Genomic DNA, 13,132 nt, shown 5'->3' with positions numbered 1-13,132 from the left:
TGAGACAAAGCCATTCACTGCTTTACGGCACGGTGAATGGCCTTGTCCCCGTACCTGCGAATACAAATCTTTTTTCACCCCGTTCCTGCGGGTAACAGTAACCATGTCATTATTTAATTTTCATCTTTGATTTCCATTCCTTTCCTGATAATTCCTAACACTCTTTGCTTTCTTAGCTGCTGATGCTATACACTGAGCTGAGGGTTTCAACATATTCTCAACAATGAAACCTAGATCCTTTTCCTGGGCAGTGACTTCTAACATAGAGCCTAGCAACATGTAGCTTGGGTTCCTCTTTCCCCCATGCATTACTTTGCACTTGCTCATATTAAACGTCATCTGCCATTTTGATGCTCAGTCTCACAAGGTGCTGTTGCAATTTAACAACTTTGTGTCATTAGCAAATTTAATTTTCATCAGTTATTTCCAGCTCTAAATCATTGTTAAAAAGCAGCCATCCCAGCACAGACCCCTTTGGAACCCCACTATTTACCCTTCTCCATTCAGAATATTGACCATTTAAACCAGTGGTTCCCAACCCTGTCCTGGAGGACCACTAGGCCAATCAGGTTTTCAGAATAATCGTGATTTTTTGGGGGGGAGGGGAAAAAACCAAACCCATATTTTTGCCTTCCCCCCCCGGCATCCTGGCCTTACCTGGTGGTCTAGCGGGCTTTCGGGGCAGGAGCGATCTTCCTACGCTCCTGCCACATGTAGATCGCCAATAGGAAATGGCTGTGGGGAGTTCCCATCGTAGTCTCAAGGGACTACGGGAACTCACAGCAGCCATTTCCGATTGGTGATCTGCATGGGGCAGAAGCGTAGGAAGATCGCTCCTGCCCCGAAAGCCCACTAAACCACCAGGTAAGGCTGGGATGCCGGGGGAAGGTGGGAGGGAGGCGAGGGTGGGTCAGAGCCGGATATTCATGGTATTTCCCTATTCGTGGTCCGGCTCTGCCCCTATCCCCCGCGAATAATGAGGGAGATATGTAGTTTCTCCGATTCATCAGAATTGAATATCATTTCTGGCACCAGTAGCTCCCTTACATCTTCCTAAGCTCTCTGCTATGGTCTTGTCTTCCCTGAGAGCCCCTTTATTCCTTGGTCATCGAGCAGCCCAGCTGATTCTCTTCCTGGCTTCTTGTTTTTAATATACAAAAAAAAGTTTACTCTGTTTTTGCTTCCATGCTGCTTATCCCCAGGGACAAACAATTGTTTTTGCATAAGTCTGTCCTTTTTATAAAAGTTTGTGGACTTGTACTGAAATGCACTGGGAGGGGCTCTGTCTATGGCAGTGTTCAAGGCCTATTTAAAAGCCCACCTCTTTCAGAGTGCTTTCGACTCCTAACTCCTCTCACCTTGGGTTCTGCATCCCCTACCCTCTATGTCAAGTCTTGTCTGTCAAAGTTAGATTGTAAGCTTTTCTGAGAAGGAACTGCCTATAAATGTCCCATAGGAGGTTAATGATCAAGCCCATTCTGAGCTCTACAATTCAAGGTGTATTTTTTTTTTAATTCTTTATTCAATTTTTAAACTGTAGAAGTGCACAAAAATTAATATACTTATATAGAATAGTAAAAATAAAGCACATTAAACTTACAAAAATTTATAAAAAGGAAAATTATTTCCTCCCACCCTTCCACCTATTAATCAATAAATAAATACCTTCAAGAACAATCAATATATGCCCCTTAAACCAATTCCAAAATGTACCCCCCTTCCCCTCCCTCCACCGTGGTTGTGCATGTAAAAGGGACATCTAAAGAGATCAATCCTTACAGTATTTAGTTAACGGTTCCCAAACATCCATAAATTTCTTGTAATTTCCCTGCTGAATGGCCATAAACTGCTCCATTTTAAATATATAACGAAGGGATTCCCACCAGAATGTGTAATTTAGTCTATCCCAATTTTTACAATTTTAAAAAATAAGCTGTATGGCAACCCCTGTCATTATAAAGAGAAGTTTGTTACTTCTCACAAATAGTTGACTCTTCGCTCTCATAAATGTACCAAATAAAATAGTATCATATGATAGTGCCACTGGATTCTCCAATAAATTATTAACTTGATCCCAAATAGATCTCCAAAATTTCAGTATCAGGGGACATTAGTATAACAAATGATCCAATGTCCCAAGGTTCGAGATGACAGTGCCAGCATCTATTAGACTTGGAACTATCTACTTTATGTAAACAAACTGGGGTCCAAAAAGCTCTATGTAACAAGAAAAAACATGATTGTCTTATAGATGCAGACATAGATGCAGGTATATTTTTTAAGCGGGCATTTCCAGATCGGAACTGAGTACCTCTATGATATTTTTAAAAACTCTAGTATTTTGCCAAAGTCAACTGGGTTGTAACAAATTGAGGAATTCTTTAGAGAATGACACAGGGAAAAAAATCTGTCCCCTTCACTGCCCCGTCACCACAGCATCCATACAAGCCTCAGTACTGCAATATTTAGCTTATTCCTTCCTTATAAATCAAAATTCTGGCTGCTGAACTGGAGAAAGAGATGTTCAGCTGTCAAGGCTTTGTTTATAAATTTTTATCAACACAACTAATATACTACTTTATCCTAACGCAAAAAAAGAAATAGAATTTTTTTTCCACCTTTGTTGTCTGGTTTCTGCTTTCCTCATCTTCTCATTCAATTCCTTCCATCCACTGTCTCTCTTCTCTCTGCGTCTGACATTGCTCTGTTACTGTGCCTCTTCCTTTCTCCCCCCTCTCCAAATTGGTCTGGCACCCATCTTCTTCCCTCCACTACCCCCCTAGTCTGGCATCTCTGTCTTCTTCCCTACCAGCGTTTTCTACCCACTCTCTCTTTCCCATTTCCCTTTGGCATCTTCTCTCCACTCTCTCTTCCCTATTTCCCTTCGGCGTCTTCTCCCCACTCTCTCTTCCCCATGTCCTTTCAGCATCCTTCTCCCCACTCTTGTCTATCCCATGTCCTTTCAGTATCCTTCTCCTCACTCTGTCTACCCCGTCCTTTCAGCGTCTTCTCCCCACTCTGTTTTACCCATTTCCCTTCAGCGTATGTTCCTCTCCACCCCACCTTTCCTCCCTTTCTCCCTCCCTGCCCCTTACCTTCGTGGCGCTTTCACCCCCCACCACCCCTGCAGCGAGAACACTTCTTAGCCACTTCCGTCTCCCCCCCCCCGGACAACAGGCCCGGTCCAACAACTGTGCCAACAAACCTCCATGCCCTTTACCTTTATGGCCGGCGATTTCTAAACTGCCTTCTTACCGCAGCCGGAGCGTTGAAGTTCCATATGTCTGCCGGAAAGGTCGTCTCTGATGCAACTTCCGGCTGCGTCAGAGATGACCTTTACGGCAGCTACATGCAGCTTCAACACTCCGGCTGCTATAAGAAGGCAGTTTAGAAATCGCGGCCACAAAGGTAAGGGGCAGGGAGGGAGTAGGGAGATGTTTAGACTCGGCGGTGGCAGTAAGGAGGGCGGCAGTGCAATAGGTGACCGCGCACATTCACTCCCTTAACGGGGCGGTGAATGGCCTTGTTCCCGTAGCCATGGAGAATACAGTTTTTTCCCCACTGTTTTGGCAAGTTACCCACGGCTAGCTGTGGGTAACAGCCACCGTGTCATTCTCTAATAAGAATTCAAGAATAGCCTTACTTGGTCAGACCAATAGTCCATCAAGCCAGTCCTCACAGTGGCCAATCCAGTTCACTGGTACCTGGCAAAACCCCAAAGAGTAGCAACATTCCATGCTACTGATCCAGGGCAAACATTGGATTTCCCCATGTCTGTCTCAATAACAGACTATGAATTTTTCCTCCAGGAAATTGTTCAAACCTTTCCCTGTAACTTTATTAAGTGGCTCCTAATCTTTGTAATTTTTGACGGAGTAAATAAATAAATAAATAAATAAATCCACTTGTACCCGTTCTACTCCACTCAGGATTTTGTAGACATCAATCATATCTCCCCTCAATCATCTCTTTTCCAAGCTGAAGAGCTCTCCTAACCTTTTTAGTCTTTCCTCATTCGAGAGGAGTTCCATCCCCTTTATCTTCTTTGAACCTTCTCTAGTTATACCATATCTTTCTTGAAATAAGATCAGAATTGAACACAAAACACAAGGTGAGGTTTCACCATGAAGCGATAGAGTATTATAACATTCTTAGGGCTTTTACTAAGCTGCGATAGCGTTTTTAGCGCACGCAGAATTGCCACGTGTGCTAAACCTGCGCTACGTGGCTAGAACTAATGCCAGTTCAATGCTGTCTTTGCGTCTAGTGCATGTGGCAATTTAGCACGTGCTAAAACCATTATCGCAGATTAGTAAAAGGAGCCCTTTTTAAATAATTCCTAGCATTTTGTTTGCTTTATTGGTCGCTGCACATTAGGCAGCAAGTTTCAGCATATTGTCTACACTGACACCCAGATCTTTTTCTTGGGCACTAACTCCAAGGTGGACCCTAGTAGCATCTACCAACCATTTCTTAATTTAAAGGTGCAGACTACCGAATCTATGTTCTTATCCTGCAAACAACAGAACCTGAGTACTACATATAGATTAAGCTTTGCACACATCTGCAGAAGGTGGCGATTTGGAAATCCAGACTTGTTTGTAGCACTGACAACTGAGAAAAAGCTTGGAAAGGGCTAGATCAGTGAATAGATTTTCTAGCGAAAGCAGAGCAGTTACACTGCCCAGTTCTAGGAGGAAAAGTTTTGGTCAGTCCTGGATTTCTGACAACCCCATCCTGACACATTATGGTTTCTGCAGCATAGCTTTCAATGGGCTACAAATACCACACTATTTTGAGAACAGAATACAAACCTGGGACTAGCCATAAAACCTTCCTCCTGGAACTAAGCAACTTGGCAGTTTAAAAGATACAAAGACAAATGAGAGTAGTATTAATCTGATTAAGGAAATGGTAAACTGTGTGAAAGACTTGACTGACTCAAAATTCTTTAATGATCAATCACGGTCACATATAGTAAATGACAGCAGATAAAACCTGAACTGTCCATCCAGTCTGCACAATAGTGACATTATATATTCATGGTTAACTTGTCTTTTCTTTAATATTTCTGGGCAATAGATCATAGAAGTCTGCCCAGTAATGTCTTTAGGTTCCCACTGCTGAAGTTGCCACTGCCACTCCAGCCTATCGTAACCTAGGGTTACCAGACGACCGGATTTCCCCGGACATGACAGCTTTTCAAAACCTGTCACTTTGTCCAGGTTTTGAAAAGCTTCCTTGAAATCACATCATGCAGGAGGGCATCCATGCATGTGCAGATGCAGTGTGCATGATGTCACTGCGTCGCATCGGATGCCCTCCTGCCTGACTAAAACAGGGTGGCCAGGGCTGGGGGGGGTATGGGTGGAACTGGGCAGGTCTAGGGGTCCAGATTTTACTCAAGTAAAATCTGGTAACCCTATCTAACCATCCTGTCAGTGGCACTTCTAGCAAAGCCCTCCTAAACCAAATCACCATATATGAGACACTGACAAGTTTTTTTAAATTTTATTATCCCGCCTTTTCAAATTTCAAGCATAAACAGGGTAGCACAATACATTTAGGACTTAACATCAAAAGACAAAAACCCAGGACTGACATGACGGACTTAGTTGGTTTTATTTCATTTTCTAATTAGAGATCCTCCGTGTTCAGCCTAAGCTTTTTTTTCATCTCCACCACTTCCCTCTGGAGAGCGTTCCAGGCATCTCCCATCCTCTCCTTGAAAAAGAAATTTCCTAACATAACCCCTGAGTCTGCAACCTGAATTCATGCCCTTTAGTTCTGCCAAACGGGTCTAAAGTGCAAATGTCTTTTTGGGGGGAATATACACTGTATATCAGACTCAGATCCCCTCTCCCGGCTGTGGATTCTTCACTAGACTCACTTGAAAATCACCCAGGACTCCAGGTGCCGCTGGGCCTTCTTGTAGAGCCGCAGCACTTTCTGACGGTGCGTAAGGTAGGCGGCGGCCGACATCTTCCCTCCCCAGCCCCCTCCTCTTCACCTTCAAGAGGGAGCCGGAGACCGCCAAGAGGCCGCTGGGATATCGGAGGACTGCTGGTCTAGAGAGGGAGGAGCCGTCAGGAGTGCTTCCGGTCGTGGGGAGGGGGGCGGGGCTGCAGCCAGCATGTCGCGGTGCAAGTTTATCGGTAAGAAAGGGAAGAGCTGGCGCTCGCGGGAGGCTATGAGCGCGTGCGTGTCTCTTGCTGCTGCTGCACTACTAAGTGCTCAGCTGCCCGTAGGACTGTAATGGACATCTGAGCGTTATCGCACGCTAATTGGTTACAGCCCTTGTCCCCCTTAATCTACCTTTTTTGAAATATTAGATATTGCAGCATACTAAGTTCTTGCCTACTTTCTGACAGTAATGAAGCCTATTTTATATTAGGCCCACACGAAAAATATATCTGTTCACCTACCCAACAATAAAGGCCTGCCACTATAAAAGATTCCTGCCCAGAACCCTGGCCTTCCAGGCAGGCAAATGGAACGATTGGCTGAGTAACTTTATCACACACTCCTCAATTTTAGAAAATTGATATAAATGAGTTTGTTCAATCGATTTGTAAACTAAGAATTTTATAGCACTGCAAATTCAACCATTAACCTTAAGAACTATATAGCTTCCATTATATAAGGTTGTATAGATGTCTTTGAATTGTTGACCTCTTTGCTGATTGTCCAGCACTTCTTGTAAACCGCCTTGTCTTTGGCGGTATATATAAAAAAAATAAATAAATTATATATATATATAACTGTGTGAGAAAGTAGATAGCAAATATTGAACTTGAAATAAAGGTCTTGGTAGTTTTCAGCTTTTTTTTTTTTTTTTGGGGGGGGGGGGTTGAGGAACCTTGTTGATGTTCCTTTCAAAATGAAAATGCCAGCCCGCTAGCCTCAACCTCTATCCTTCAGTGGCTCCCACACTAGCCTCAGTCATCCCTCCTCCTCCTCACCTTCTTCTGATGCAGGCAACAGCCTTCCACGCCCCCCCTCCCGTGCCCTGCAGTTCTCAGCAATTCAACCTATCCTCATGAACCCCTTTATGTCACAGAAGGAGCACTGCCTGACAGTAACAGTTTTCTTGTTTTCAGATATTGGCATCAATCTAACTGACTCTGTGTTCAAAGGGATTTACCGAGGTACTCAGAAACATCCAGGTGAGTGGTTCCTCTTATATGTCTGCTGCCGCAGCTTCCATGAACGGGAGGACATTGGAATAAAAAAATATATGCACTTATTTTCCTCTCATGTAAAAAGACTTATTAAAATATTATTAAAGGCTCTGCTGGAGCCTGAACACTTTAGCACTCTTTTTTTTTTCAGAGGCTGTCCCCCATTGTGAGCATCTGTCATCCTTTGGGTTTGTCACTGCTCTGCTTCATGTTGATATTGTTCATAAACTACTGTTGTGATGTGTGATACCTCTGAGGGGGCATGCAGGATTTATTGGTTAACAGATTGGAGTATCAATGAAGAGACCCAGAATACAAAGTCGAGTCACCTCCTATGCCAACTGTGCAAGCTCTGGCTTAAAATCTATCTTTTTAAGTAAAATTGCTCCCTTTACTTTTTAAAAAAATATGTCTCTCCCACCAGGCAGCATTCAGGGACTAGGTGTGGGACCTGCGCAGTTTAGAGAAAGGAGCAGAACAATTTTTGCTCTACAGTGTCTAATCCAGCTTCATCCTCTCCCATCCTGTACCCAACTATTACATAATATAAATACATTGTGTATACTGGTTCTTAAACCTGTCCTGGGGGACCCCCAGCCAATTGGGTTTTCAAAATATCCCCAATGAATATGCATAATCCTAAAATAGAAAGCTATTTACATAAATGTTGCCAAATTTATTAAATTTTTATTAAATACTGATTTCATTAATAAATATCATATATATATATATCTTATATCTATATATATAAAATCGGAGGTATGTGTGTATGTATGTGTGTATATGCCGTGATCACGCAAAAACGGCTTGACCGATTTGAACGAAACTTGGTATGCAGATCCCTCACTACCTGGGATGATATGTTCTGGGGGTCTCGCAGCCCACCTGCACACGTGGGCGGAGCTACAAACAGAAAATCAGATTTCACCCATTCATGTCAATGGAAAAAATGTAAAAAGCTGCCATTCTCACAGTAATTCAAAAACGGCTTGACCGATTTGAACAAAACTTGGTATGCAGATCCCTCACTACCTGGGGTGATATGTTCTGGGGGTGTCGCGGCCCACCTGTACACGTGGGCGGAGCTACAAACAGAAAATCACATTTCACCCATTCATGTCAATGGAAAAAATGTAAAAAGATGCCATTCTCACATTAATTCAAAAACGGCTTGACCGATTTGAACGAAACTTGGTATGCAGATCCCTCACTACCTGGGGTGATATGTTCTGGGGGTCTCGCGGCCCACCTGCACACGTGGGCAGAGCTACAAACAGAAAATCAGATTTCACCCATTCAAGTCAATGGAAAAAATGTAAAAAGCTGTGGGACCGATTTGAATGAAAATTGGTATGCAGATCCCTCACTACCGGGGGTGATATGTTCTGGGGGTCTCGCGACCCACCTGCACACGTGGGCGGAGCTACAAACAGAAAATCAGATTTCACCCATTCAAGTTAATGGAAAAAATGTAAAAAGCTGTGGGACCGATTTGAACGAAACTTGGTATGCAGATCCTTCACTACCTGGGGTGATATGTTCTGGGGGTCTCGCAGTCCACCTGCACACGTGGGCGGAGCTACAAACAAAATCAGATTTCACCCATTCAAGTCAATGGAAAAAATGTAAAAAGCTGTGGGACCGCTTTGAACGTAAATTGGTATGCAGATCCCTCACTACCTGGGGTGATATGTTCTGGGGGTCTCGCGGCCCACCTGCACACGTGGGCGGAGCTACAAACAGAAAATCAGATTTCACCCATTCAAGTCAATGGAAAAAATGTAAAAAGCTGTGGGACCGATTTGAACGAAACTTGGTATGCAGATCCCTCACTACCTGGGGTGATATGTTCTGGGGGTCTCGCGGCCCACCTGCACATGTGGGCGGAGCTACAAACAGAAAATCAGATTTCACCCATTCAAGTCAATGGAAAAAATGTAAGAAGCTGTGGGACCGATTTGAATGAAACTTGGTATGCAGATCCCTCACTACCTGGGGTGATATGTTCTGGGGGGTCTCGCGGCCCACCTGCACACGTGGGAAGGGTGGGTTCACCCAAGAATGTATCTTGCTCCTGGAGGTGAAACTAAAAATGTTGTTTATAATCAAGTTTTGTGTTAGTTGTATTGTATTCATTTTGTCAAATATTTCACATTATAATTTGATTATTGTACTTTTTATAAAGCTGTAAAAAAATATTTTCATTCACCACTATAAAGTATCTTTATTTGAATCCATTTACAGTGTTATTGCTATAATTAAATACCCGTGCAACGCCGGGGCATCAGCTAGTATATATATATATATATATATATGTATATATATATATATGTATATACTAGTCTTATAGCCCGTTAAATTAACCGGTGCTAGAATATGTGTGTGTGTGTCTGTCTTTATTTCTTTTTCTCTCTCCTTAGCCGCTTTCTGTATTTCTATCTTTCTTTCTTTTTTTTCCTTGGTTGTCTACCACCACCCCTTGTCTGCTCCCCCTGTTCATTCTCCCTTCCTTTTTCCTCCCCTGTGTCCTCCCCCACCCCATCACTGCTCACCTTATCCAACAGCAGCCCTTCTCCCTTTATTTTACCTCACCCCTCTAACTGCTCCCTCGTCCATCAGCACCTCTTCCTGCTCCCCCTGTCCAGCAGTAGGCCTCCCTTCATACCCCCGCTGTCCATCAGCACCTCTTCCTGCTCCCCCTGTCTAGCAATATGCAGTTCAACACCAGAGAAAGAGAAAAAACACTATACACTTTGGAATATAAAAAGAAAGCAGTGCAAATTTACAGTAAAACTGCATTTTCTGTTAATGAAATTTAAAATAAAATTCTTTTTTTCTACTTTTATTGTCTGGCCATTTTATTCATGTTTATCCCAGTTTCTGCTCTCTTCTCTCAATTTTCTTACCAGGGTTTGCAGTCTATTTGGCTCTTCTCTCATTCCTGTCTTCACTTCCTCTCCTACATCCATCTCAGACTTTAACCTTATCTTTCAGTTTTCCTCCATTTATTTTTCTGCATCTCTATCTGCTTCTATTTCTCCAGAAGTTTGTTTTTTTGGGAGGTTGTTTTTTTTTTGCTAACTCCTCCCTTCCAGCATCTTCTCTTTCTCTCTCTTCCCCCTTTATTTTCAGTCTTCTAACCAGTATCTGTCTTGCTCCCTCCATCCAGCATATCCTCTCCCCTTTGAGTCGCGGGTCAGGCCTGAGATATGAGGCTGGAAGCCGATTACTCCCGGAAGCAGTCGTCCATGTTGTTTGCCGGCCGCTGAAAGGAGGGGGGAGTGCCGCCGCTGCCGCTCCTGTTCAAAGCGGCCTGCTTAGGTTCATGGGCGGCTGTTTTGAACCTCGCAGGCCGCTCTCCATATGGTAGCATGTTCCTTCTGACGCGATCGCGTCAGAGGGAACGTGCTTCATGTGGAGAGCGGCCTGCGAGGTTCGCTACAGCTGGCCGCGAACCTCATCAGGCCGCTTCAAACAGGAGCGGGAGGGGGGAGTCGTCGACTTGTTCCGCGCTGTGGAGGCGATCGTTGGCTGGCTGCGGTCCCGGCTTGGAGAGGGCAGGGTGTGCTAGCAGGCGGCGAGCAGGGAAGGGCGCGCAGTTGTCTTGCCTTGCGTGAGGCCAGACCGTAAGCCGCGCATGCGCACTTCCTATGGGTCGCTATAGCTCACAGAAAACGGATGCACGCTTAGGAAGTGCGCATGCGCGGCTTACCGTTTTATTATATTAGATATATATATATATATATACAGTATACTGTATACTGTATGCAAACTTCGGCACCGGCACGCCCGATGACATCTCCCGATACCGTTTCTCAGAGGTCTGGTAAGTCGACTCACAAAACTCGACACCTAGAACCCTCCACACCGGAGTCACGGGACCGTAGCTTTCAAGTGAGGGACCCTGATCTGTGGGGTGATTCAGAGGAGCCTTTCCTCTCTGAGGGAGAGTGTTCGTCAGGGGACGAGGATCCTTCTGGTTTAGATCCATCCTCCAAACCTGATGCAACTTCTTTCACCTCTTTTCTCAAAGAGATGTGCGACTCTCTCTCTATTCCCTTGGAGGCTGAATCCAAAAAGTCCAAGGCATTTCTCGATGCACTGGACTTTGACCAGCCTCCAAGGGAATTTCTCAAACTGCCTCTCCATGATATTTTGCGAGAGACTTTTTACAAAAATCTGGAGACACCCTTGACCATCCCAGGAGCTCCCCGCAAACTGGACTCCTTATATAAGGTCATACCTATTCCGGGCTTTGACAAACCACAACTCCCTCATGAATCATTGTTGGTGGAATCCACTCTAAAGAAATCCACGGGGGCTAGTGTGTACCCTTCTGTCCCTCCTGGCAGAGAAGGTAAGGCCATGGATAAGTTTGGCAAGAGGTTGTATCAAAATGCGTTGCTGGCAAACAGATCAGGGAACTATGCTTTCCATTTTTCATTCTACCTCAAGCATCTCATTCAGACTTTGTCATCTTTTGAGAAATACCTCCCTGATCGTAAGAGATCCGCCTTTCGCCAGACTTCTGCATCGCTCTTACAACTGCACAAGTTCATGGTCAGATCAATCTATGACACATTTGAGCTGACCTCTAGGGCCACGGCTATGTCAGTGGCCATGCGGAGGCTGGCATGGCTTAGAGTTTCAGAACTCGACGTCAATCACCAAGATCGACTGGCCAATGCACCTTGCTTAGGGGATGAGCTGTTTGGAGAATCCATGGACTCCACAACTCAAAAACTCTCAGCTCATGAGACTCGATGGGACACTCTCCTTAAGACAAAGAAAAAGACCCCACCTACCAGGCCTTTTCGCCAGCAGTCGGCCTATCAACGTAGATTTGTGGCTCGTCCTTTACCACAGGCCCAGCAACAACCCAGGCGTCAGAGGCAACAGCAAAGGCAGGCTGCTAGACCTGCACAGCAGCAACAACAAGTGAAACCTCCTCCTTCACAAAAATCCACTCAACCCTTTTGACTTGGTTCTCCAAGACGTAGCCAGTCTTCCTCCTTCTGTCCACCTCCCACAGCCCATAGGAGGACCCCTTACTCATTTCATAAGCCGTTGGGAAATCATCACCTCGGATCAGTGGGTCCTCAACATCATCCGCCACGGCTACTCTCTCAATGTCCAGACTCTTCCTGCCCAAAGTCTGCCAAGAGAGTCTGCTTTGAACACTCCTCAGTCTTCCCTCCTTCTTCAAGAGGTTCAATCCCTCCTTCTTCTGAACGCCATAGAGGAAGTTCCTCTAGATCAAAAGGGGCAGGGATTCTACTCCCGTTATTTTCTGGTCCCCAAAAAAACAGGAGATCTCAGACCCATCCTAGATCTTCGCGATCTCAACGAATGTTTGGTCACAGAGAAATTCAGGATGCTTTCTCTAGCCACTCTTTATCCTCTTCTCAATCACGGCGACTGGCTATGCTCCCTAGATCTCAAAGAAGCATATACTCACATTCCGGTCAATCTGGCCTCCAGACAGTATCTCCGCTTCATGATCAACCATCGTCATTACCAATACAAGGTGCTACCCTTCGGTCTTGCCTCCTCTCCAAGAGTGTTCACCAAATGTCTGATTGTGGTAGCTGCTTTTCTACGCTCTCACCACCTTCAGGTGTTTCCTTACCTGGACGATTGGTTGATAAAGGCCAATTCTTCTCAGACAGTACTCCAGGCCACCAACCAAACCATCCTGTTTCTTCGACTTCTGGGGTTCGAGATCAATCTACCCAAATCTCATCTCATCCCCACTCAGAGACTTCAATTCATTGGAGCGGTGCTGGACACAGTCCTGATGAGAGCGTTCCTGCCGTCCAACCGTCTTCAAACTCTTCAATCTCTATGTCAGCAGGTACTTCCACAACGTTCCATCTCTGCCAAGCAAATGATGATACTCTTGGGTCACATGGCCTCTACAGTCCATGTCACACCCTTCGCACGTCTTCACC

At 44.8% G+C, this 13,132-nt stretch overlaps 1 protein-coding gene across 2 annotated transcripts in view; it reads left to right on the top strand.

Annotated features, from left to right (window-relative positions):
- The first annotated feature begins 6,030 nt into the window (after positions 1-6,030).
- The window catches only part of LOC117355587 (putative deoxyribonuclease TATDN1), a 66,847-nt gene continuing 59,745 nt past the window's right edge, over positions 6,031-13,132 (top strand). For both annotated transcript variants that reach the window (XM_033934355.1, XM_033934354.1), the window contains exons 1-2: positions 6,031-6,155; positions 7,101-7,166. In XM_033934355.1, the coding sequence (XP_033790246.1) occupies positions 6,134-6,155; positions 7,101-7,166 (88 nt within the window). In that variant the 5' untranslated portion in view covers positions 6,031-6,133. The remainder of the gene's footprint in view (positions 6,156-7,100; positions 7,167-13,132) is intronic.

This window comes from Geotrypetes seraphini, chromosome 2, assembly GCF_902459505.1.
Source record: "Geotrypetes seraphini chromosome 2, aGeoSer1.1, whole genome shotgun sequence".
Taxonomy (NCBI): domain Eukaryota; kingdom Metazoa; phylum Chordata; class Amphibia; order Gymnophiona; family Dermophiidae; genus Geotrypetes; species Geotrypetes seraphini.
Note: the sequence above shows the minus strand (reverse complement) of the source record. Positions and strands in the feature narration are given on the sequence as shown.